The sequence below is a fragment of the Diadema antillarum genome, unplaced genomic scaffold (assembly GCF_040938485.1).
Source record: "Diadema antillarum isolate AM-2024a unplaced genomic scaffold, OU_Dant_1.0 scf00000070, whole genome shotgun sequence".
Classification (NCBI taxonomy): domain Eukaryota; kingdom Metazoa; phylum Echinodermata; class Echinoidea; order Diadematoida; family Diadematidae; genus Diadema; species Diadema antillarum.
In genome coordinates, this window is record NW_027270959.1 from 806,267 (window position 1) to 833,818 (window position 27,552).

The window sequence follows — 27,552 nt, forward strand, 5'->3', positions numbered from 1 at the left end:
CAATTTTCATCCTCGTTCCATTACATAAGTAAAGTAGGCTTAACTACAGTCGAAGAATATTCCAAAGTGACATTTATATATCTTTATGCCTCTTAAAGTATATTATGCTACAGTAAGTAAATCACTATAAGGAAAAAAAAATCATCATTATGACCACAAGAGTTTTATTGAGAGTAACAATTACGATGCGCAAAATATTGTTTTTCATTCTTCGAAAATTCGCAGATTCGAAAATAATGATTAAAAAAAAAATCTGCGTATACGTGTAAAACAAGCAGCTCCGGCTCCTCTCCGGCTTTTAACCTTTTCAGGTGCCAACAGATCTTACCGAGTAAGAGCGCTCATAATTATGATCCCGACGCAAACCACCCTATCCCACCAAATATAATATATAACTTGAAAATACAGTAGTACATTAAATGAATAAGATTAAAATACAGAATCTATCACTTGTATATTTAATGTTGTTTTTTTTCTTCCACGTCAGCATAATTACATTATAATGAGGCACATTCAATTCGGCTAGGAATCTGGATATCCTAAGATATTTTACAACCAAAGAAGTTTTGAACATCCTTCTTAATGAATTTCATCAGTACTAGTACCACAGTCATGCCATTATACTGAAAGTTGGATAATCTCGCCATGCAACCCCACGAAGATTTGTAATCCGGTCTTCCTGGAGCCATCAACTTGATGTTCAATTCAGTTCAATTTCAATTCCGGTTTCCTTTATTTTCATCAATAAAAGAAAATACATGATACAAGGTAACACCTTTATCAATTATAATATCAAACGATTTGAAAGAAGGACAAACCATTCACCAAAATACAACAATATGTAAGACCTATGAATGTTCGTGTAGCGGGAAAAGAACAATGCACACTTTGTAACGGTAACAAAAACAAAACATGCCGATGGAAAAGAGTGATCCATTGAAAAACACATTTTGTAGGACGTGGATCAATCGAAAAACACACACATACACACACACGCACACACACACACACTCACACACACACACACACACACACACACACACACCAATATAACGTATATTATGCAAAATTAATCTACGTATACCGTTGGAGCATTTGACCATTTGATATATTATGATGCTATTGATATAGAACTTAGTTTGAAGTAAAATAAAAAAATACAAACTAAAGGTAACATGTTACTGCACAGAATGCTACATAACAACATAAATTTACGGCACATGAAAAGACGGGAAAATATTCCTGTCTCTTTTTATCTGGTGAGTGCAAACTCCTCGATAAAATTGCCGCCACGTGAACATGTGTCCATCCAGTCGGTAAGTGCTGTGTAGTTCTCGACCTTTGCTCATTTTTCTTTTTTATCGCCGTTATGTCTATTTATCAATATTCCGAAATATACTTGATAATGCCCTTCAGACAATGGTGTGAGAGGCGTAAAAATCGTCGGTCAAGCACTGGCCTCTTTCAGACAGTGCAACGTGTAGCTGGACTGTATAGCTCCAATGTGTATACTTAACTACCGAGTCTGCATGGTAATGGTTTGTAGAGTTTGTTGCGGACTTTGTGCACAGACCTGCGTCCTCTGTCATTTTCTCTGACTTCTTGCTATTTCTGAGAGCTGGACACCGGTACAAAGATCCTTCATAATGGCTGTAATGATTATTGTTGCGAACGTCGTCAGGAACAGCAACTGTTAGATTAATTGCCGTGTATCGTATGATGTTTTGGTCCTTTACTGTGTACTGTAACACGTGTATCAAGCATTCTCCACGTTTCATTTGAAACTTGACGGGAAGAAGGGTTTGATATTCGGACAATAGCGAAAATGGAGCAATCGGCTAGATTGGAAGATGGCTACCCCAACTCAAAGGGGACGAAGGAGGAAAGAGAGAAAGCCTTGGTCCTGGTGAGAGAGGAAAACGTCTGCGAATTCGTCGCAGCTTGTATGGAAGCGGCCGGTCTGAAGGATAGCCACGCCCTCGTCCAGAGCGAGGTTCTTCTCGACGCCGATCGCCGCGGAAAAACGTCGCATGGACTTCAGCTACTGGGTAAGTTTCAACAGAGAGGAGGAGGAGGAGGAGGAGGAGGGGAGGGGGGGAGAAGGAGGAGGAGGAAGAGGAGGAGGAGGAGGAGGAGGAGGATGAGGAGGAGGAGGAGGATGAGGAGGAGGAGGAGGAGAAGGAGGAGGAGGAGGAGGAGAAGGAGGAGGAGAAGAAGAAGGAGGAGGAGGAGGGGAGGAGAAGGAGGAGGAGAAAGAGGAGGAGGAAAAGGAGGAGGAAGAGGAAGAGGAGGAGGTAGAGAAGGATGAGGAGGAGGAGGAGGATGCGGAAGAGGGGGAGGAGCAGGGAGGAATGGATTCAGATGAGGAGTGTTGGTGGTAGTGTTCGAAAAGGATCGTGAGTATGAGCAGGGGGATTTAAGAGGTGGGAAGGGGGAAGTGGGTACCAAATGGGGGAAGATGATTTATCAATTATTTATTATGTTTAAAACCATACGTTATTAGGGAGCTTTCAAACTAAGGACGCGGACGTTAATTACGCGTGTCGTCTGCAGATTTCTGCCGTTGGCGTAGTGACAAACTTGAAGACCTGCGTCCTCTCGATTCTACAGTAGAGCAGGCCAAAAATAACGTCGTTCTAGAATCAGGGAATCTAGTTTGTGAATTCATCTGGGAAGTTTTATAGATAGTGATTTGCCATTCTGTGAAAACGGGTCATTGAGTCGTCGTTTCGCAGCTAATACGTGACAAAAGACACAATTTTATATACACTTTGATAATAAATGTTTTACAAATCTAACTACATCTGGTGAGGTGTATAAACCCCGTTTACCCATAGATGAGATATCTCAAAAAATGATTTGCCTTTTGATTTGCTGATAATTTATTTTCTTCCTCAGTGAGAATCAATCATGGTTTCCTTCATAAATACCGATATTTCCACCCTACCCAAGTCACCAAGTAATCATGCAGTTTTCCGGTGTTCTTTTTCAATATCATTGTTTGAGGAATTGCAGACTAAAGTATTTAAGTCTCAATTTGTTTGGCATTTTTTGATTAAATTCCAATAATATTTTGTGATAACATCACAACTCATTCAGCTATACTATAATGTAACAGCTTTGCCAAACTTTTGCGAGTTAATGCAATAATGCAGAATCTACCTTCTAATGGTTTTCTATGTTGCATATTTTGTATCTATTTTTATCCATGTATATTTTTTCGTTTCTTTATTTATCTAATCACCTGTGTATCAATTTGTTCATTTATCCATGATTATGTATGAATTTATTCCTTCATTTGATTTTGTTCTTTTGTGCTCAAAATAATATAACTTTCACTCCGTACATCCACAGACGTGATTTTAGCCAACGTTCAGGCTGGTACCGTCGTCAACGGAGAGCCAGAAATTATGGAGGAAACCAGCAGCTCGGCGTGGGTCAACGGTCGGGGAGCTCCAGGGGCTGTCGTTGGCATGTTCTGCATGGACGTCGCCATGAAGAAAGCGGCAACTAATGGCATCGGATGGGTCTCAGCCAAAGGTATACAAGTGTAGTTTGGTTTCAAAACATTTAAAGGTTTTAACGGAAACAACAACAACAACAGCAACAACAACAACAAAAACAACAAAACGTGCCAGAGGTATAAAGAATGTCTGAGATCAAAGACCGGAGACAATGACGTCACAGGTAAAAATGTCCTGGGTCGCTGGATGAAAGGTTAACCTATAGCTTCTTCCAAAGAGCTCATAATGTCTATTGAGTGGTGAAAAAAAGAAGAAGAATTCTTTGCCTTCTTCACAGTGTTGACGTCACAGAGGGCTGCACGAATGAAAATCCCTGGTATAATTGATTGTGGCATATGAATCCGATATCTACAAGATAATGAATGTGTCTGTGTTTAAACTTCCAAGACCCTGTACCTTTCGTATAGGAAAATTAGGGGATGTAAAAATTGACGAGAGTAAAGGTATCAAAGGCAAAATATTGGAGGTAAAATGAAGCACTTCACAGTTTTGACGTTATTAAGGGAAATTTAGTGAAATTATGGTTATTTTAACTTGACATCAATGTTGAACCTTACGGTACAATCATGATTTAGTTGTTTACTCATGGAACCTAATGAGAATCGTGGATATTTGATATGGTTTTGAGAACCATCACTTGCTATCGGGCGGAAACTCGGTATTCCCGTGGATAGGACGCCTGTCTAGCAATCAGAAGGTCGTGAGTGCGAATCCCACCCGAGTATGCATGCCAATGAGTTTGATCATAACTATTCAAACACTGAATGCGACATCGAATACCGTTTCGTCAAAATGCGTTCTGTCTTTCATCTGCTTTGTATAGTTTGTATTTTGATTTGTTTCGTTTTGCTTGTACTTGTCAAGGATCCCATCATCTTGGTGCTTTGGGATGGTACACGATGAGGGCCTGCAACAACGGAATGATTGTAAGTTTGTGTGTGTGTATGTGTGTGTGTGTGTGTGTGTGTGTGTGTGTATTTTTTACTTATATCAATCATTGATAATTACAGTTCGTTATTCCGAAGGTTCTTTAATCCGACAATGAAAAAAAAAGTTCGGTATTACGAAGATTCTTTCATCAGAAAAAGAAATATGCTCGAGCTCGTTATGCCGCACCTTCTTTTCATTTTCGATTAACAAACCTTATTTCATCTCCGGAATAATGAACATCACCTTCATTAGTTAATGACTCGTCATCTGGCTACCCTGATAAAGGGACATAAATCAAAGCTGAGAAAAAAAAATAAAACGTTGGTGATAGCCGGTTGGTTGACTGAATAACAAGTAATAATTCCCTACTGGAAAGAACACAGTGTCCCACAGTGTGTTCACAGTGTGTTCACACAGTCGACTATGTGAAAACGATCGAATTTGACAGTGTGAACATGATTTCACACTGTGGTGTGGTTTTCACAGAGAGTTCACATAGTAATGCTTTGTTTCACACTCTAAATTGATGACTCACATTGTGTTCACACTGTTAAAACGCTCGAATGTAACCATTTGAAGAGATTTCACACTGTGTTCACGCTGTTTTTCTCACACTGTGGAACACTGTGTTCTTTCCAGCAGGGTTATTAGTTACTCACAAATCACACGTTCGACGTCTCAAGAATCCCACGCTTGAATTTCAAAATCTAGGCCTACTATTAATTGGAAATGTGCTCTGTCGGAGATTTACCGACGATTTTGTATTAATATTATACCCTACAATAACTTCATACGAGTGGTTGAAAGAAATGGGAAGTTACTGAAAGTAGAGGATTGACAACAATAATAATAATGATAATGATATAATTTGGTAATATTCACCCAGGCGGTAGATTCTTCAGTGTTAACACTGCACGCTCTCTCTAATGATTATAGTCAGGTGGCCTCGTCATGATATCTCTCCCCCCCCCCCCCCGATATCCCAGGTACCTATCCCTGACACCTGGATGGGAGGGACATTGTTGGTTAAAAGGCTGGTTGGTTAGATGTACGCGCCCTCCAGCGTTGTCCCAGGAGTCAGGCTGGGGACATCCTATTTAAAAGTTTGTCCTTAACCACTTTCCCAATCCAGTGTTCCTGCCATGAATTGTGAAGGGATAGGGTGAGTTATAATACTGTCCCAATAAGCTTTGAAATGAATAAGTGACGCTTTATATTTGTTTTCTCTAATGTTGGCAGGAATGCAGGAGGAGAGAGCTCTGATTAATCATACCGCTATCTCATAATATACGACAAATTCAGAGCTACCAAGTCTTACGCATTCTGAGTGAGACTCAAGCATTTAGGGGCCGTCTCACGATCTCACGCATGGCACCCATTTTTTTCACGCATCTGGCGAAGTCTGCAACTTTGGCCTGTAATAAGGAGCAAAGCTCAAAGGATTAAAGTGATAGTTGCAATTGAAGGTATATTTCCCTTTTGTCTTTCAAAATAAGTAAAAAATGGTCACTTAAATATGCACCTGATCGCACCATTAAGAGCTAAAAATTGAAAAAGCTCCCTACCGTGGGGGGCCACTGGGGGAAAAAACCCCTCCCATACCCTCGCTCACGTGCACATTCGCGCGCCGAGATGCCGAGTCATGAAAATCTCACTCATAAAAATTTTTTGAACTTGGCATCCCTGCAAATTCTGGAACGAAGTTACCATCCGACATGGTGTATTATAGAGCATATAGGATGTGAGAGTCAGGCGTGCTAGAAATACTCGCAGGCTAACAGGTGCGCGCTTGTAGTAACGTGTGTCAGCGTGACTGTAACATCGTGAAATACCGACATCAGTACAGTATTGGCTTCAAACAGAAATGTTCCGCACTATGAGTCATACTCAATCCCAACACTGCCTTATAATATGATCCTAATGTAACTAATATGACATAAATTATCTGCAGGCTTAGCAGCGTTTCTATTTTACAGAAGCATTTATCATTTGATTTTATCCATCTCTTCGGAGACAAGGGAGTTCACAGAACATTGCTCCACACGAATCACCTATCTATGAATTAAAAGAAAAAACAAAAGAAAAGAGGAAGATAATACACGCTCATATCTGCACTCATGCCGTCGAGGTCACCCTCTCCCCCCCCCCCCCCCCCCTCCACACAAACACATACACACGCACACACATGCTCACATCACGTACTAGACATCGGAAAGGGGCGTGTCGAATAAAAACCTTGGATCGTCATGGTTAAAAATGAAAAATTATGAGCGTCGAAGTAAGAATTTCTAAATGTTGACCTAACATTCACAAGGCGACTGAACAATGCCCCGAGCAAAATGAAATGAGATTTTCTGACATAATAGCAATTTGAGTATTTGCTCCCACACCCCACAAACCAACGCATCCTGCACTTCTATAAAAGACACGTTTTACGACAAAATGAATGATGGTAATCTTTGAATACTCTCTGTATACCGTTACGGAGATCTTACTTGCCGCATTATGGTCCTCGTGAGCCGATGATCCAAACGTGAGCGTGACGAGATGAGACCCGCAGTTGAACGTCATTTGAAAAGTTGGAAGACGTCCCTCAGCAACCATTTCAGTCTGCAGGAATACTGGGATATGATGACGGTAGTCACGACTTTATCACCTTTCCATCTTTCTTGTCTTTTCGTGCCGACAACCCTGGCCAGGCAAGATATCTCTTGCCCCTCGTGCAGTTGGCATAAACTGTACGCCTAATTCGTTAAATCAGTGGATTTCAAGTATTAAGCGAAACCAGGACAGTGTAGCCCTATGATGTGTGTATTTTTAAGCCGAGTGAGTCAATTTGCCGCAAGACACGTAGAAAATTGCTATTTCTACTTCGAGGTCGGCACACACAAATTAGCATCATGTTTCGTTGTTGGTGTTTTTCCCTCCTTTATTTCACCGACTTGGAAGCGATGACTGAGGAAAATAAATAAAATCAAGCTCAATCTTCTATTTCAGCTTGCGTGGGACCTAGAACGTTGGAAGAGATCCTGTGAGTCAGGAAAATAATTATGTACACTGTACATACGAGTTACGATGACATAACTGTTTTGACGTCAAGTGATGCGCTTATGAAATGAAGTTTGCCTTGATGTGTTGACAATGAGCAATGTTTCTGGTTCCTCTGCCCAAAGTCTTGGCAAGATCGGTGAGCGCGATTGGATGAGGAACCCCTAGAACTACGCGCTGTGCGAAATTCATCTGAGATGCCCGCCTATGCCGATCGCGAAGTGGACGTGACATGTTACCAAGGGAACGGGTCCCAACATCCACAAGCACGAAGATCGAATGGCGGAGGCTCTGACTATATAGGCGAGAATATCGACTCACGCCATGCACGCGCTGACTATACCTAAATGTCATGCAGAACCAATGCCAAGGAATTGAAAAGGGATGACGATCACTATCCTTCGAATGGCAACCTCTAATGGTTCTTTGAGGTCGCACTCATTGATATACATACATATACACAAGCACACGGAAACATGCATAACACGGATACACACTTTCAGCCCCTAGCACTCTCATGCAGTGCAATGTACTACGTGTACAGACACAAAGTCACGGTCATTTACACAGACACGTAATTTATAGTTCATAACCTTCACACATTGCCACACTCACATCAAGGAGCTCCATGCTCATATCGTATCAATTCGCCAGGTCTTTCAAACTTGACTCTAGGATGTAATGAAAGCACATTCTATTCTATAGAGTAATTACAGGCCCTAAATATAGACAGCCTTGCACTTTCAAGCCGAGAAAAGAACTATCCATGGCTCATTAGCCTTGTTATACTCACTTTCTGCCATCCCGTTCTTCTCCCGAATTCTCCCTGAAAATTGTCGCCATGCCCCCCAAAAGGACTTCCGCGTGACTAATGTCTATTTCCTGAACGAGTTGTGACCATCTTCAGGACACGCGACCCAGAAAGTAACCCCTCCACAGTCACCACTTCGTTTTCGTTGGAGGGGGACCGGGAAGGGAAGGTTAGGGTGTACTTTAAAAGAAATACTGTAACATTACAGCAAATCTGGGGGCAGCGGCAGAGTCGCCCGAAAATCTGCCTATGTAACCTGGACTAGCAGAGATATACTTTAAAACGTTTAACATTTCTGTAGAAAAACACATTTATGTCATATTTTGTCAAAAGTCCTGTTTACCTTTGGGAGCAGTGATTTAAAAAATGTTCAAGATATCACATTTGATGCATATGTGTAGGTCTATTGTATCCAAAAACATTCTACCATATAAAATTTTTGCAATAAAGCCTAAAATATAAGGAGATACAACATGTTGTATCAGTATTTTTCTCAATAAGCCATAACTGTATAGACCAGTTGTAGACGGTTTAGTCTGGAAACATTTCTTAATTAAAACTATTGTTCACATTTTGTGTGTTTAACAATACTTAACATTGTTTCTATCCCTAACTCACATTTTAGAACTATTCTAGAGCACTACATGCCGGGTTTTTGTTTCATCTTCAAATGGTAAATCATGCCTTTGAGGCAGCATGCATCGAACATTATCATTGAACCAAATTTCGCATGTATGTGGCGATTCACATCATAATGTCGTGCACAGTTTTCAGAATGATCTGCTCATTTACTGTAAAATAGTTTAGAGAGTGCATGTTTTTTTTTTCAATTGCCGTATATGATATTCTAGAGCCTAAGAGTGTCAGATTAAAGTTTTAAGGCAGTAACTAAATGACTGCTATGAATGACGGCTCATATCTTTATTTCTTACTTGCAACGACCACGACAAGTGTGACAAGCGATAGACACACAATAAATTAGTCAAAATAATCATTGCCTTCTATACGTACGTCAGCAATAATTGTTCCCGGCACGCAAAAGGATGGTGACAGAAAGAAGGGGGGGGGGGGGAGGAAGAGAGACAGCGAGAAGACAATCTGGATACAAGAAAGTAAATATCGTAAAACGGAAATCTCAATTCGGAGAACACCAAAAAATACGGCACTCTTCCCTTCTGCCGGATAACCATTCCGGACATCCTCTCAATAATCATTTACTTATATTTCTGTTTCCATGTTCCCGATGTTAGCGTTATCTGACAAAACATGATAATAATTGTAAGAAATCATATGAGATAAAACCAAAGATACAAGACGAAAAATGATGGAGCCATATGAAGAGAATCCGTTGATGTTTGGCATCTCGAAATAAAACTTTCAGTCAATAGTAGCACAGATTTCGAGTGAGTTGTGATTAAGTCTTTCAATGCCATCGCAAATCGGATTATATATAATATCAATAAAATTTTGAGCTTGAAGCCCTGAGAGGGTTAGATTACACAGGACTCGCGTAGAACGTTTGATTATAAAGAGTGCGCCCCTTAGGGAAGATAATTTCTGGAGAAACTAAAAAGAAAGGGGGAGGGATGGGTGGCAAAATCAGAGGGCACATTCATATCTGACCGACCTTTTTTTTTTTCTTCTCATTATAAGCATTAGGTTATAAAGAGAAACTCTACTCCAACTTCAAGCTAATTTCAAGAAGAGAAGTAACAGACAAACCGGACCAGAAATGAGATGAATATGTCATGTTCAAAATTTTATAGTCCCCCCCCCCTCAAAAAAAAAAGAACAAAAAAAGAAAGCGATCACAATTACATTGTGTAAAATATTTCAGGATAATGATATCAGCACATCACGGCTATTTCGCTGGTTTCGGGAAAATGCCATAACAATGAGGTGGACTAGGAATAACCAACTCTCCCTTTATTGTACTATGTCAATGAGAACGATAAAATTTCTTCTTTTCGAATGTGTATTCCAAGCGAGCAAGGGATTGATTTATGCTCATGCAAATGAGACGTATGTGAATGACGTCATCACTTCATATTAATGACATCTTAAAGAGATTAAGGTGTATGAGGACTTGGAGGCAGTTACACCATAACCTAACCATATTTACGTCATGTTCTGTGAAGTCATGTAAAATTGTTATTTCTATGGATTTTATCCTCTAAGTGAATGCCAGTATGAGCATGTGTAAGTGGAATAGCACAGTTTGCAATCAACCTATAACCTGAAGATGAAAAGGAGTTCGTTTTTGACAAGGCCGTTTCAAATTATTTCAACCCGATATTTCAACCCGATAGGGAGTCTGCATGTCTAACACCTGGCTGGCCACCGTGGCACCGCTATCCAAGCAGCGAGCCCTGGGCACCAACCCTATCTCTTTCGCCGCACCCGCCTTGGACGGAGACTACATCCTGTTTGATTCGTCCCTAACTGTATCTGCCATGGGAAAGGTATCGGAGTCCACGCGTTCTACAAACGTCATTCCACTTTTTCTAATTCGCCATTGTTCATTGCGTTACTACAGTCTCTTTACTTTTCTGCTTTCCTACGCTGTTGCTTTTAAAGTCTTTTATTTACCTTCATAAAACTTGTGTTATGATTTCATATTAAACTTGTGATGAATAGAAAAGCCGGAAGGAAAGTTTATATAAGAATTCTGGGGGGGGGGGGGATCCCAGTCAAATCAAGACAACCCTTAATAAACTGTCCTACCAATTTTATTGTCATCTTATCTTAATAGAAGAGTCGTTTGTCTGTACATGGTATTCTGTCCTTTTCTAATGTTTGGAATCGAGATACGTGAGGCGGTCCGAAGCGGGAGCAAACATGTTCAAGCCGGGTTGGGCGTGGATCAGTTCGGTGTCCCCACCCAAGATGCGGAGACGATCTTGTTCCATGGTGGCGTGGTGCCGCTAGGTGGGAGCAGCACTTCAACAGGTCAGCTGTCTACCGCTCTGGAGATTAACATTACAAGACCGTATCACCATCATCATATTCTCTGCCAATCATTTGCCAATGTCACCAGTATAATGATCATTATCAGTACCGTTACCATTACTGTTATCATCAGCCGCAACACCTTGCACCGTCTTTCTCATTGCTATGCACTTCCTGTCATAGTATCACCAATCATTACCATCATCATCATCATCATCATCATCATCATCAAGAACATCATCATCTTCATCATCATTATCATCATCACCACCATCATCATCTTCATCATCATCAACATCATCATCATCATCAAGAACATAATCTTCATCATCATTATCATCATCACCACCATCATCATCTTCATCATCATCATCATCATCATCATCATCATCATCAAGAACATCATAATCTTCATCGTCATCATCATCATCATCATCATCAAGAACATCATCACCATCATCATCATCATCATCATTACCATCATCATCATCATCATTACCATCATCACCATCATCACAACTGTTGATTATATCACTTTTATGGTCATTATCATTATTACCACCATCAAGGAATAAACAGCATCACAGTGTATCATCACCGTCAGTATTGCAAAGGAGATGAGACATCATTTTGTTAAGTCCTTTTTTTTCCGTTGGCAAGTCAAATTGCAACATTCTCCGCTTTCGATGATTTCATCTCTCTGACTCATTTTCGTTCTAGTTGCTCTTGCGTCCTTCCTGGCACACATTAATTTATCCGCTCGGCAGCTAACATTTTAGACACAAGTGGTCTTGATTTTGTCAGCTGTGTCTTCTTAAATTGAGCTACAGTGGTTATCGAGATAAAAATGAATAAATACAATGGTCATTGTCAGAGGCTTATAGTTTCCAGCTGTCTGCAATAATGGCGAAATACCTCCACCCCTATAAAAAGAAAACAAAGTTGAAACAATAATATACCACTCTGCCTGCGTAAATCAAATCAATGTGATTCAGCTGCACGGATTAGTGTCGATAATTGGCACAAACATGACGAAATTATCCCTTAGGTTTGTCAGGAAATAACGCATTTATAACATAAGATGAGCAAAGTAAGAGTGAAAAGTGACCAATAACGTAGGCCCTGCATTGAACAAAACTCCATGTTGTCTTTATGTACTGAGCCTCTTTTTTTTTATATATTCGAGACTACGTAATGCGGATAAAGATGGCCCGGTCTTCAAAGGACAAGGAATGAGAACATATAATTATATAATGCAGGGTTCATTAGTCCATATATAGCAACACAGCGCAAACAAGCTGCTTGACACAGTCAATCTTTTTTTTTCATTCTGATATTTCGTGATATTGAGCAAGCGATCTGAAATCTCAGTAATCATGAAACGGAATATATCAAAGGATTATATCCAAGGGATCACTTTTGCGATTCCTCCTCTAAAATCGACGATGTATGTTTGTTATCTGTCTGCACCAGCAATTATTGTTGTTTTTATGCCTTGCGTGGAAATAATGCCGCATTATTTGTTAGTCACTGCGCAAGCCAGATCAGGTTCTGTCAAGACCTACACCTATTTTAATAATTGCGGTAACAGAAATGAGCTTGTAAGAGAATATGCCTAAGATGTATACAGTAAAAGATCATCATCATCATCATCGTTACAAACATAAAATCTAGATATAACCACATGCGATATTCGAGGTCATCATCGTATAGATATTGTGCTGAACATCGCGATGTTTTTTTTTATTTTCTTAATATTAATTTGAGTTGTGCATTTACAGTGTTTACTTATGCCTACGTCGTACGTTAGTTTATTCATGAATATCCCGTAATCATTCTTATCAGCTAATATATAGAATATATAATGTATTATATTGTTCCTTCATCTATTCATCTATTTCTACTTGCTTCTTTGTTTATGTTAGGTGGCCACAAAGGGTTCGGACTTCTTCTTCTTGTCGAGATTCTCACCAGCGTACTGGCCGGCTCGGCGTTCTGCACCGACATTGCCAAAAAGAGTGCTGAAACTGGGGCATTTGTAGGAGAAGACTTTGTAAGTGTAGTACACTGTGTATCAAAACCCGTCCCAGACAAAGCGTACCAGATTATCCCGGTAATTCCCAACTGGTAACTGCGCTGAACAAGACGTCGGGGGATGTTCTACATTGATAGTTGTAAGAGGGTTTGATAGGCATTCAAAATTACGTTGATTCAATGAATGAATTTGTTTGTTCAAGGCATGAACAAAGTCTATCCATCACATATCTCGCCAACTTTTCATTGAGGCTTTAAGAAATGGATGCCAAGTCAATACCTTGAGGAAACATTTAAATCCATCTGCACTGTGATGCCCGTTATGCCTTCATCGGCACTAGAAACCCAACTGATGATTTTCACTTGCGTGTCACAGGGGCAAACTTTCATCGCGATTGACCCCGCCCATTTTGGCAGTGGTTTTGTGGAACGGATGCAACGCCTCTTGGACTACTGCAGACAGCTGGACAGGGTAAGCAAATTCACACGTGGACTCCAAGGGTAGGAAAATCGCACAGTAACAGGAAGTGATTGTAACACAAATTGTAACAATTACCACAGCAACGATTAAGATATTACATCATCTGAGAAAAATTGCTGCAGTATCAGCTATATGAACCTATGTCTGCAAAAAAAAAAACCACATCCGCGAACTCATTCAGTGAGAAATCATTCGCTAGACAACAATGAGATATTATCTTTAGGAAATCACACGCTTACAAAATGAAGTCGAACAGTTAGTTATCATGTTACTGAGTGAAAATTAAATTATAAGCTGTGTGTACGTAAATAAATATGTCACTTTAAGTATACATGTCATATACTGCCAAAATAATCAAAACCATATCAGCTGCACCACCGCCGATTGATTATACAATTACTTGAATCATAACGTCCCATCAGAGACCACAGTTCTGTGGTTTGATGCCATTTCTCTTTCTTTCTTTTTTTTTTGTATCTACGGTTATTCGTTGTTATAGCATTTGAGAAATATAGCATTAACTATTCTCTCTTTTCTAAGCTCTTTTTTTGCATAAACAATTATTTGGGTTGCAGAAGTTCTAAAAGCCTCTGAATTGCTATATTGATAACTGCTGATCCTTAATTTTCTTTTCTTTTTCTTTTCTTGTATATTCTTTTTTCTTCGCGCAAAACTAATGAATTTACTCAGCTCCATGTAATCTTTACTCAACACAGGATATGCAATAGAATTTGGGGGTACATGTTATATGTTATTATAATATGATGGCAAATTGACAATTTATGCAGAATTACCCATCACATGACTTGATCTCGTAAAGGTCAAGTTAACTCATAAAGAGTCTTCAACCCTATCTATCAGGTTGACGAATCACAGCCAGTGCGAATACCCGGAGATCAGGGGCGCGAGCACATTAGGCGAACAAAGCAAGACGGCGGACTTTGGTATCAGAGGGGGCTTATTCAGCGGCTGGTATGTTAGAAGTCAAGTTTTAAGTCTTTTCCTTGTAGTCGGATCAAAGACGGTCGGATATTCTCTTTTCTCTACCCCCCCCCCCCCCTTTTCTATCTCACGTCCTCTTTCACCACCTGTGTGTTTGTACCCCTCCGCGTAGGCCATATGTGTCTATTGATTGGTTGTGTGTTTAATCAAGTTTGTGATACCTCCTCATGGTTTAATAATGACACGCGATACTGAGATTTCATTGCTGCATTTGTCGAACTTCTAAAAGTAATGATACTTTTCTATAATTATTATTTAAAACAATTAATAAAAAGTATCATTCGAGATAAGGGCATGTGACAGAACAAACTTGATACAATCATCTTAGAATACACGATTTATGTCATAAATTTGTAGAGATCGAAGTTTGAGTAACGCAGGTCGTCATGTTACGAGCTGGTGATTAATGTTGATGGTAAATGGACATCGATGAATGGAAAGGATGATCACAGCGGATTTTCAAATTATCATTGATCATTATAAAAAGGGGAAAAATATAAATCGATGTGTGTCCTTTTTCGTCTGCGTTAGAATGCCAAATTGGAGAGCCTTGGAGGATCCGTCGAGTTACGGGAGGTACGAGTCCAGAGCAAACAAGGTGACGTCACATCGGGAACCGCCAACATGAAAGAGTCCTCGCCGTAAGGGGCGGATTCACGTGTGAAGAGAGGACGGCCTACCAGACTGGTCCGATACACGGCCGCGGCACATTTCTTGTGTGCGCTCTACCGGCTACATTTTTTGCTTGTCTGTTTGTGTGTGTGTTTGTTTGTGTGTGTGTGTGTGTGCGTGTGTGTGTGAGATACAGATGTTGTTAAACTTAAATAGTTACGGGTGTAGGACAATCTATGTCTCATATTGTTTTTTGGTGACGGCGCACGGTGTGTGTGTGTGTGTGTGTGTGTGTGTAATATAGATGTTATTAAACTTTTAATTGTTATGGATGTGGGACAATACATGTCTCACAATCATAATATTTAGAGCGGAAATTTATAAGGAATCTGATTGGACAACTCCAGAAAACACACTCCATATAATACCAGATATGCGTGTGTTTAACCACGTTTCATGTATGATATCATAAAAAATAATTCAATTCAATTCAATTCAATTAAAAAATAACAATGAAGTATGTACTGATTTTAAACTAATCGTTATTGATATTTGTGTGAAATTTTGTTAGGGATGTGGTAAAGGTCAAATAAAAAAAAATCCCTTAATTCAAAAGCATTTCTCTTACCACAAAGCATGAAAATAATTATGTATTCAGCAAAATACTCTCTTTCAGCCCTTGAGTCATGTACAAAGAACAACTTTTCGGTGGGAATAAACACATGTAGGCCCTACAACCTATTCTGAATGGAATATTGTTCTGGACAGTAATATTCTTGAGGCTTGATAAATTGTTCTACAGCATTTGAACAATTTGAAAAGGCCAAGTCATCTGAAACATTTAAAGCAAGCAAACAAACAAACAAACAAACATTCCCCTCCCACACATACACTCACACTTTGATGAGTAAAGTCACTGACTTCAAAGTTTCCTCAGGACACTTTCTCCTACTTTGGATACATTGTAATAATACATATTTAGAGTAGAAGTAATACTTGTTCTGCACTGTAGTAGTAGTAGTAGTAGTAGTAGTAGTAGTAGTAGCAGCAGTATTGTAGTAATAATAATAACAGTAGTAGTAGTAATAGTAGAAATTTTACTTCCTTGTAATGAGAACTTTGCTATAACCAAATTCGCTATAATTGCTTGCCTGAAAAAAGACAGACGAAGAGGGGACGAAGAAAGGAAGGTATAAAAAGAAGACATGGTGGAAGAATAAGGAGGCGAAGAAATAAATCAATTAATAAGACAAAAATAAACGTGTATCTGTATTCATATTCATGTATATTCTCTACAAGGATTTGATATTAAAAATGCAATTTGTTGCCATGACAATGACAAAGTTGCAACACAGACAACGTGCATTGCAAATCTACGCACACGCATGGACTGTGGTGCATGATAATATCATAACTTTTCATATACGTACAAATATTTCAGTAACTCACAAACGGTTCTGCTGTAACATGTAACAATGTTCACTATAAAATCTGCCCAGAGTTGTACAATTATGCATGCCCATAATGTGGACTCAATTCCCGGATACCTGAACTTCATAGCCCCGGCACTTCAGAATGTCATTTCACACAGTTAAATTATAAAGATAGGGGATAAGAAAATATTCAACAGAAGAATATTAATCTCTACAAGAATTTCTACCAAATTAGATGATAGTCTAGTCGAAAAAATACAAAATGTATTGTCAGTAGATTTCATGATGAAACATTTTGGTTCTTGGTATGTAATATTTCAAAAGAAGAGAAATATGCCCATAAATTCAACATACGGCCCTGGATAAGGAGAACATACGGGTATTCATTTATTACACACACAATATCAAGTACATTGACTTCTTAAAGCCACTTACTGTTCAGAGATATTCTCGACAAGAAATTGCACTTACATGTCTCGGCAAGCATACAGAAACACTCTATTGTTATCTGAGCAAGACCAACTTGGACATTCACGTAAAAATCAAACTCACGCTCCTGCGAAAGGAAATTCAGTTAAAGGGATCGTACACTTTTGGTTGAGACATAATTTCAGGTTTCTGACATTTTTTTTTGGTGAGATAATGAGAAACCTCTTATGAAATATGAAAGAGCGTGTAATTCTATGAGGAATTCAACGTTTATTTGATGAAAATTGGTTTTGAAATGACTGAGATATCCTAAAAAGAGCGAATCTAATAAAGTGTGGGACCCACACTTTATCATGATCGCTTTGTTTTACTTTGCTTTTGGATGTTTCAGTCATTCAAAACCCGATTTTCATCAAATAAACTTTGAATTCCTCTTAAAATGGTATGTTCTGTACTATTTCATAAGTGTTTTCTTGGTATCTCGCAAAAAGTTAAAAGCCCAATTCTCATCTCCACCAATACTGTATCATCCCTTTAAGATGTGATGCTCTGTCATATATTACGGAATGTAACCAAGCTGTGTTTTATTATAATGACCAGCTGAGTTTCCTCCTAATGCTTTCTTCACAAGAAAATCACAGTATCTTGATGTCTATGAATAATTAACAAAATTCTTTTTGTGCCAAAATGTGTCACAAAGGTTTTATTTACACTTGGAGTAGTGTCTGCACTTCATTTACTTGTATGTATCAATAAATAAGTTTGTTTTTTAATGCCTACAGTTATTCATTGTTTTATTTATTTACTCACATATCAGTAATAGACCTGTTAGCTGTACATATCAAACTTAGATGGCCATTTTGATGTCATTATTTATTGGGGTCAGTGTTGTAGTCTTCAAATAGTAACAGTTTCATTTTTATCAAATTTTTCCTCAGTTTTCCAACCATACACAGAAATCATTTTCTGGCTATGTACTGTTTTTTTCTTTCATGTGTAAAACATTGCAACAATCCCCATATCAACATTGCAACAAAATGCCTACACAAAATAGAAAGAGCGCGCTCTCTCTCTCTATCTCTGGGAAGTAGAATGGAGCTCAACGATTTGATAATCATTGTCCTGCTCTATGAAAGGCCATGTGTACAATTCAGTCATCCACACACAGTCTTCCCGCCCCCCCCCCCCCAACATTTAGCCGCAATGTCATCTGACATTACCTAGATATGTTTTAATCTCGACAAACATATTTGCTGCAACTGGTTGACAAATTACCCTACATTGACATGTTTTAACACCGATTGACGTGTTTTAATACTGATCAATTCAGTGCTTATTTACATCGATGTACGGCAGTTTGTCAATCAGTTGCAATAAAAACAACTCGACAGAAGAATTTCATGAATGTGAATACAGTTTTTGCCATCTATGGGTAAGCATTTAATTTGGTTTCATCTTTGTCATGAGTTTTTCTTCACAAGAGTTCATATCTGCTGAGTGACATAACTTTTATGCAGCATAAATGATTTAAGTGGCAATAATCTTAAAAAACCTGAAGGACTCAGAAATCATATATCAGCCGAGATGGGCTCTTCAGTCCCATCTACTCAAATTCATGTGACAGAGATGTTAACATTGTGTCTTTTCTCTTTTTTTTGGGGGGGGGGGTGGGAGTGATTAAACCATAGCTAGTCCTGCTAGTACAATGAGTAGGCCACAAAGAGAAATCTTTAGCAAGCTGCAAGCAATCAAGGTGCGTATAACCATGAAAGAAGCCCATTGTCATCTGAATATCTTACCTATTATGCAAATCAATTTAGTACTTACATGAATCTTCACACACTTGTACAAACTTGCTTGTGAAATGCACTTTGTTGTGTATGTCACAAGCATTTGGAATCAATGTTGGACAAAACTCAACATGGCAAGTAATCTTGATGACAAGTTAAGGTCATATAAGAGTACACCTACAGCATTTTGCCGTTTGCCTACTGCAGTCTGGCAGATACAATGTCCCACTACCCTGTCTTACCAGCAAATAACTAAATCACTATCATCATGACCTCATAAGATCATCCACACATTATTCTTTCTGAAGCAAACAGAAAAAAGCAACCAAATTTATCAAATGCTTGAAATGTTGAAGAATGCAAGCTATAAAGGCCAACATCCTACACACAGCCATGAAATGGTAAATATAACTAGATCATACCAGTTCATATTGACGTTCACATCAACGCTTGGCAGTGAAAGATATTTCAGTCAACTTGTTATTATTGAGTCCCTCTTTAATCCAGTGTTATGACATCCTGAAGTACAATTCTCCCTATCGCAAATAAATGTAAACATTTGTTGCTGGTGGTTGGGCCCATATGCTGGCCGCACACTACGTGGAAATGAATGTGGTGATTTTACGCACCCATGCACAACACGATGATGTCAAGCGGGGTCATGCTTTTGGGGTTGACTTATGCACTTCTGGTAATGTGGAGTTACTGTGCGCAGCAGACACGGGCAGAGCATATACAAGTGTTATTTTGTATACAATAATTGTATCTAATTTTTCCCTCTTCATCATGACTCAAACACTGTCACTTCACAAAGAAATGCAGTTTCAGAGCTCATACAAACTCAGTTGTTTCTGTTCGCAACATGTCATAACAGTTGCTGAGAAAATCCTAATAACCATGGTAGTTTGAACACAGAGATCTATCGCTCCATGTTCTTTATCAAATAGGGCTCACTCTGTGCACCACCACAGCACTGTCAACACATTGGCATGGATATTAGATAGCAATGCCGCCGTTTGAGTTTTTACAGTTATATGCAATAGGGAGAATTGATAGGTGTCCTTAAAGGACAAGTTCACCTTCATAAACATAAGGATTGACAGAATGTAGCAATATTAGTAGAACACATCATGGAAAGTTTGAGGAAAATCAGACAATCCGTTCAAAAGTTATGAATTTTTGAAGTTTTTTTTGCAGTACCCGCTGGATGAGAAGACTACTGCAGTGTATGAATAACTTAGATGTCACATGCGTACAACAATATAAGGAAAATATAAAGAGAATTTCACAAAATTCCATCTTTTGAAAAAAGTACACATTCCCCTGACTCGTTACCGATAAATGTTATGGGTAACATTATTCCCCCTGCCTTTAGAAAGAGGCAAGTCAATTGCTCTTTTATTATGCGAAAAAAGTGAAAATATGTTGAATTTTCTTTTATATTTTCTTTATACTGTTGTACGCATATGACTCACAAGCTGTAGTAGTCTCCTCATCCAGCGGTTCCAACACAAAAATTTAAAAAATTCATAACTTTTGCATCGATTGTCCAATTTTCCTCAAACTTTCACTGATGTGTTTTACTAATATTGTTGCATTTTCTCAATCCTTATGTTTATGAAGGTGAACTTGTCCTTTAATATGTCTCAATGGTTATGCATTGATTACGCCACCCCCCCCCCCCCCTCCCTCCCTCCTGTCCTGTTTGTGACCTCCCAGCATACCATTCTCATAGCACGGCTACAGCGGCCTCACAGCGCCCAGTCGGCATCTGACCCAGGTCGATCCACACGCCCGTCTCCGGATCGTAGCACTCCATGGTATCAAGAGTGGGCGGGGCAGTGTGGGGGCGACTCGCCCCCTTCCCTCCGATGGCGTACAACCTCCCGTGGGCCACCGCAACACCGGCGCAGGCACGGGCAGTGTTCATTGGCTGGACTTTGGTCCACTTACCCTGTGGGTACAATGAGCAGACAATTGAATAATAATGATAATGATAATAATGATGGTGATAATGATGATGACGATAACAATAACAACGATACAAATAATAACAACAGAAAAGATGAGGATGATATTAAAGGGACTGTAACAGTACTGGTTGAGGTGAGGATTCAGCTTGTAATGTTTTGCAAGATATTTAGAAACCACTCTATGAAATGTTAAACAGCATACAATTCTAAGGGGAATCAAAAGTTTATTTGATGAAAATCGGTTTTGAAATTACTGAGATATCTAAAAACAAGGTAAAACAAAGAGATCCTAATAAAAGTCGTGGCCTGTCAATTTTACTAGGATTGCTTTTTTGGATATCTCAGCGATTTCAAGGCCAATTTTCATCACATAAACGTTGAATCCTTCTTGAAATTACATGCTCTTTCATATTTCATAAAAGGTTTCTCATTATCTCAACAAAAAAATGTTATAAACCTGAATCCTCACCGCAACAAGTATTGTACAGTCCCTTTAATGATATCAGTAATAATGATGATGATGATAACAATAATAATAATGGTAACAATAACAATATCACGCACCTCTGAAATGGAGTACCGCTCTACCGAGGCCAGCACGTTCTTAGATGAGTTGTACCCGCCTACGACATAGATGGAGTCCTCCATCACAGCCATGGCGCATTGGGAGCGTCTGGTTCGCATGCTGGCCAGCTGGGTCCACTCCTTGATCACAGGATTGTAGCTCTCGAGGAGGCGGAGCTCTGTACCGGTGTCCGATGCCCCTCCCGCCAAGTAGACCAACCCTGTGCGGCAGAAACCAAAGATCAGTAAACATCAACATAATGATCCAATAACAAGGATTATTAGATAATGACAATCTTAACATCATTAATATCATTGTAATCACTATAATCATTACTATCATTAACTTTATCATTTAGGGATTAGAGTGTTTGTTCCAAGCCTACAAAGACTTTGTAGATACATGTATGCGTGTGTAGGGTTATTAAACAGGGGTCAATCGGGGATGGGGTTGACAGGTAGCACACCAGTCCCCTGGGATGGGACTATACCCCATTACAGACCAGCATCTAGCCACACTGAGTACCAATTTCCATCTAAAGGGGCTCAAGCAGTATGAAATACATTGTCAAATTCATCTGCCACAAAGCACTAACGAGTCCTGGTTTGAGCTCAAACTTTGCCATTTGCTCTTAAAGTGGCTGTAAAACAAGTGAAGAAATCGACTGGCATGCTTTCACTTCCACTAACAATGATTATCAGTACAGGTATGTATTTTTATTACACAGCACAATGATTACTCAAAAGAAACACAGTCAAAAAACATTATCATTTGGTCTCCAAGACACCATGTCATTTAAGATCTGGAGTGTTGTTAACAGTAGTTAACAGTGAATAGTTCTGTTGTGGGAAGGAAGAAGATTTAATTTTCTCTGATCTGTGATTTCCTGAATCTCTCTGATTTACATTGTAGTTATCTCTCATTCATTTACTACATGTACATACTGATCTGTATGATTTTAAACAGGTAAGTTGCTGTTGTTTTTTACAAGCCATGAATACACATGATTTAATGTTTTAACAAAGTCTTGATTACATGAAATGCTACAACTGATTAAAACATCAACATCAATCCTAATGACTATACTGCATATCCTACACAGTGTACATACTATCACTGACAACATTTTGTTATGTACCACATTTATCAGGTACCATAGACAGTGCTTCATCAAGAGAACAGCCAGCATCTATCAAAAACTCATCTCAATTGAGAACATTACATCTTGGAAATCAGTAATATGCAAGAAACAAAAAATTCTTCTTTTGCCACAAAGAAAACTAACCATCGGCTGATACTAGACCAAAGTTGCTCCGGAGGGTAGCTAGCTTGTCGTGAACTGTCCACACTCCTTCCTCGGGGTCGAACCTCTCTATGGTGGCTCCCATCTCCAGCCCCACCCATCCTCCAAAGACGTAGATCTTGTCCTCCACAATGCAGACGCCGTGAGAGCTCCTGGGGCACAGGAGGGGAGGCGCGGCGACCCACTGCTTTTCGACGGCATCGTAGGTCTCCACCTTCTCGGACAGCAACGATTCATGCTCCCCACCGATTGCGTAGATGGTGCCGCCCATCACAACCGCGCCAAAGCCGCTGCGAGGCTGCTGCAAGGGCGGAAATGGACTCCACGTCTGAGAGAAAGAGTCAAACTGGTCCACGTCTCTGAGGGTAGTCGTGTTCCCCCATCCTGACCAGCCCTCACCAGTCATCTTGCAGTAGCCTCCCATGACAACGATCCGCTTGCGGGAGTTCTTGCGCGGCTTGTTCAATTCCTGGATTGGGGATTTTGTCCCAAGCGGCTTCATGACCCCCTTCCTCCTGGGGTCGTAATCCTGCAGCAGTTTGCCCATGGCCACCCGTAGGCTGAGATCTGCACACTCCTCCACGTAATTAAAGAGTTGTGAGGGCTGGATGATCGGGAAACGAACAGGTTCCAGAACTTTCACCAGGTGTCTCCTCCTACTCGAGGCATCGTGGGATATCCACGTCATGGCAGCGAGGAAGACCTCAAACTCATTCTCCACTCTCAGTTCCTCGCTGAGGAGGATTTCAATCAGGAGGTCCAGGTCCAGGTCCAGGAACTCCTCCTCCAACCTAACCTGACTGAAGTGGTTGTGGACGTAGGATCTACTCGAAGTCGCAAGGTCCTGGCAAGAAAGATCGAGGGCGAATCTGTAGGTAGAAGGAGAAGATGCAGTCATGGTCTTTGTGGAAAGTGTCGTCACACTGGTCAACATGGCATTGCTTTTATACAACAATGGCAAAGTTGGTTCACATACAGACACCCTCACACACACATACACACATGCACACATAAAAATGCACTCAGAGCACACCCACCTTCTACTCTTGAACCCCCAAGAATTAAGGCAAGGCTGGCACAAAGGAGGGGGGGGGGGAAGAGGTGTTTTTGCTTGTAAGGTGGCACCAGAAAACTGTAATTGCACTGAAGGCCTTTTTTTGCCTTTTCTTTTTTGCTTGTAAGCTGAAGAAACCCAGAAATGGTACCAGAAAATGTCACTGAAGGCTTTTTTTTTCTGCCTGAAAGTGGCACCAAAAGTATAAACTGGGTCCCCCCCCCCCCCCCCCTCACTTTTAAAAATATGGCACTGGCCCTGTACGGTAATTGCTAAATAGATGTCTGGACAGGACTGCATGTACCCCAAGAGAAGTTGTAGCAAATTATGACACAACCTTTCTTCACCTAGTTGATAATAACTTCTTAGTGTTAGTACAAAATATAAAAATATTCAGTTAGACACAAGGTACAAGCATAAAAGAATAGAATTCAAGATGAAAACAGGAAAGTATAATTATGAATCGTCTTTGTGATGCCTTATGATCATACAGGGCAGAGGCTCCTTCGTGTTGTTTCTTCTTCGACTCGGCATTTCACATAACGAGGTATAACTGATGAGAGAAAGGAATTCTCTGTACCTCAAGAAACTGACGCAGTTAGAAGAATGCAGCTGCAGCTTGAGGAATGATGAGCAGATATCTTTAATCTCCGTCAGCTGGAACATATCAGCAGCAAACAGGAGACCTTGGGCGTTACTAGTTGTGACTTCAATATTTCCTGCAGTAAACAAGGTACAGAGAAAGACAGAGTTGTATTTGTCTTCTATTCTAAGGACGATACCAGCAAGTATCACAATTTCCATCCAGGTTTGTTTTTGTTTTTGTGTATTTTCAAAGCAAACTGTTGATACACTCGCTTTTATCAACAGCAAGAAGACATGATATTGGCAACAAGAAGTAATAAGGCTCCAACACACTAATAATCTAATTACGATCACATAAATAAGTAATATATACTCAAACTCTATCACATGAGCGTTGCAGAGATGTGGAAAAAAAAAAGAATGCAGCATGTAAAACTGGAAAGAAAATTCAAACTCGAATGCCAGAAATAATCAGTCATGTATGGGAACTACATTGATTCCAGAAGTTTGTTTGTTTGTTTGTTTGTTTGTTTTATCATCCATAAGCCGCACCAAGCATTATGGTCAACATTCACTTTCCACATCTGGTGATCAAAATCCCTCAGCAACTGAACTCACTCTTCGAGTTACAAAGATGTGAAGAATGCAATGGTTATTTATTGACGGTTAAACTACATGTAACTGCAATCTGCATGGTAAATCATTATCATCAGCATCCATAAATCATCATCTTGATTTCTTCAATATCCACTACTATCATTATCATTATTTGAATGTTTTTCAGATAAATGACATGATAAATGGTGTTAATCCTATATAATCATCATCATCATCAATTCCTCTTTCTTTCTGTTAACATGATTGAGAGCTGGTAACCAATGTAATGTTGAAGGAGTCTCTATACCTGTGTAGATGAACTCCAGGAGACAGCCAAAAATCTCTGGCTCCACACCATGGATGTCGATGACATCCTGACTGGATTCACTCATCCCGCCCGACAGCATGGCATCAAAATATGGGCTGCAGGCCGCCAGGATGACCCGATGGGCATGGTATGATTGACCGCTCACCTGGAGCTGGACATCGCAGAAGAGTTGGTCCTTCTTAAGGCGGCTTATCCCCGACAACAGGGACGCAGCGTGGACTGCAGATTGGTGGTGCAGGGAGTCCGGCATGTTTGAAAGTCGAGGTCTACCGGGTCTTTGACAGGAGGCAGTCTGCACACAGCTGCCCACAGTCTCAGCAAGAGGGCACAGAATCCTTGCCTCTTTCTCCAAGTCTAGTCATCTTCAATACCTGCATCACCTTCCCTACATGAGATGCAAATGATGGACATATTTCTTATCGTAAAACAATCAGCATTTAACCTGTTGAGGATGGACTGATTTTGCTACAACACGCATTTCCCATAGACACCTGCCCGAGTATACTCGGGACTCGTCCTCAACGGGTTAAGGTTACTGTCATGGCCGGCGGAACCATGGGGGCCGTGGGGGCTCGGGCCCCCATACTTTTTTTTTTTTGCTTGTCAGCTGAAGAAATCCGGAAATAGAAGGGGAGCTCTAGATGAGCTGAGGACCTTTTTTTTTCTTTTTGCTTGTTAGCTCATGAAACCCGGAAGTGGGCCCCCACACTTTTGAAAACGCTTCGCTGGCCCTGACTGTCTGGTAATACGGCGTGTGAAATTAAATACATGTGCTAGAAAAATTAAGACTGGACAAGGATCTGCAAAGTTGACTGTGTACAAAGTGAACGCTGTATCACCATATCCCTTCCCTCTTGCTTTAGTTCAACCCTCATAGGACTGACATCAAAGTAGACTTGATAATACCGATCTGAAGAAATGGAATGTCAGTGGAAATGAAGGAATTAACCATAATCACCGATAACTACATGTGTACAGAGAAGCTGGCTGTAAAGTCTTGGTGGACTGAGTGGCTAGCTGCCACCTGTTTGTAATATCCCACAAGGGACACTCCCTTAATCAATTATTACGATGGTATCCAATCATGCACTGTGCTTTCACTACACAAGCATACCTTCACATTAACTTGCTTTGTTTCATACATTCATTTTGATATGACATGTAAATTCCAGAAAATGAAAATTTTACTAAGCCTGGTCTATAGACTATGTAAAAAAAAAAATCAAACAAAAAATATATAACTCAGTAAAAGTAGATCTACATTGACATTGTAAAGTATGACCCCTTACTTCAAGCAGATGCTGCTATATAGAATTAGTGTAATAAACTTGAACTGTCTACAGATTGGTTTCCCTTCACGTTTCTGTATCATTGAATCAGACTAAAGTCACTGAAAGTACTTTTAAATGATCTATTATTTTGAGAAACTAGAGTAGACATGAAACTAGCTACACAACTAGACAGAAAGATCCCTCTGTCCGGAGGAGTCTTTTATATTTTTGACATTATCGCTCTCCTCCTTGTATAGGAGGGGATCCGTGAAGCCAGACGCAGTCTCCGCGAAACATTCCCCGACGACCAGATACAGACCGATCTTTCGGTCAACTACACAACATGACAAGGCCAGGGGTAACCCGGGCCCCGATGCGCGGCCAAAAAATGTAAAATTTTACTCTGGCTTTGCATCTGCAACACGTAGTAAAGTTACTAACGTTACAATATAATATTAGTAGTATTTACAATGTAGTGTGTGTGATCAATAACGTGAGCCACTCAACTGCGATCTGGGAATAGAGCTTGAAAAAATTTTACAGTAGGCTACATAGCTTATTGTTAAAGGGTGTGTACAGTTCTGGTCGAGGTGAAGATTTAGCTTTTAACGTTTTGTGAGATATTCAGAAACCACTCTACGAGATGTCAAAGAGCATGCAGTTCTAAGGGGTATCAAAAGTTTATTCGATGAAAATCGGTTTTGAAATGGCTGAGATATCCAAAAACAAGGTAAAACAAAGAGATACTAATAAAGTTGGGGCATGTCGCCTTTTATTATTAGCTCTTTTTTTTTGGATATCTCAGTCATTTGAAAACCAATTTTCATCAAATA

At 39.9% G+C, this 27,552-nt stretch overlaps 2 protein-coding genes across 2 annotated transcripts; one reads left to right on the forward strand and one right to left on the reverse strand.

Annotated features, from left to right (window-relative positions):
* Positions 1–1,825: 1,825 nt before the first annotated feature.
* Positions 1,826–15,424, forward strand: LOC139716804 ((2R)-3-sulfolactate dehydrogenase (NADP(+))-like). The gene is made up of 9 exons (XM_071628335.1): positions 1,826–2,048; positions 3,355–3,540; positions 4,389–4,450; positions 10,623–10,775; positions 11,121–11,262; positions 13,188–13,315; positions 13,673–13,768; positions 14,639–14,749; positions 15,311–15,424. The coding sequence occupies exons 1-9, from the start codon at positions 1,826–1,828 to the stop codon at positions 15,422–15,424; spliced, it is 1,215 nt and encodes a 404-aa protein (XP_071484436.1).
* A 5,316-nt stretch (positions 15,425–20,740) lies between these two features.
* LOC139716847 (actin-binding protein IPP-like) lies at positions 20,741–25,698 on the reverse strand. Its single transcript, XM_071628380.1, has 5 exons — positions 25,428–25,698; positions 24,519–24,657; positions 22,867–23,753; positions 21,581–21,801; positions 20,741–20,997 (listed from the first exon to the last, which is right to left on the reverse strand). The coding sequence occupies exons 1-5, from the start codon at positions 25,696–25,698 to the stop codon at positions 20,773–20,775; spliced, it is 1,743 nt and encodes a 580-aa protein (XP_071484481.1). The 3' UTR covers positions 20,741–20,772.
* Between the last annotated feature and the right edge of the window lie 1,854 nt (positions 25,699–27,552).

What these genes read in the sequence shown, in the direction of transcription:
- LOC139716804 (XM_071628335.1), top strand. Translation starts at nt 1,826, where the DNA reads ATGGAGCAATCGGCTAGATTGGAAGATGGCTACCCCAACTCAAAGGGG. An exon ending in CGGATGGGTCTCAGCCAAAG is followed by an intron (nt 3,541 to 4,388) that starts GTATACAAGTGT and finishes GTACTTGTCAAG; the next exon opens with GATCCCATCATCTTGGTGCT. An exon ending in CCTGCAACAACGGAATGATT is followed by an intron (nt 4,451 to 10,622) that starts GTAAGTTTGTGT and finishes TCAACCCGATAG; the next exon opens with GGAGTCTGCATGTCTAACAC.
- LOC139716847 (XM_071628380.1), bottom strand. Translation starts at nt 25,698, where the DNA reads ATGCCGGACTCCCTGCACCACCAATCTGCAGTCCACGCTGCGTCCCTG. An exon ending in TGGTCTAGTATCAGCCGATG is followed by an intron (nt 21,802 to 22,866) that starts GTTAGTTTTCTT and finishes TCTGCCGCACAG; the next exon opens with GGTTGGTCTACTTGGCGGGA. An exon ending in AGCGGTACTCCATTTCAGAG is followed by an intron (nt 20,998 to 21,580) that starts GTGCGTGATATT and finishes TTGTACCCACAG; the next exon opens with GGTAAGTGGACCAAAGTCCA.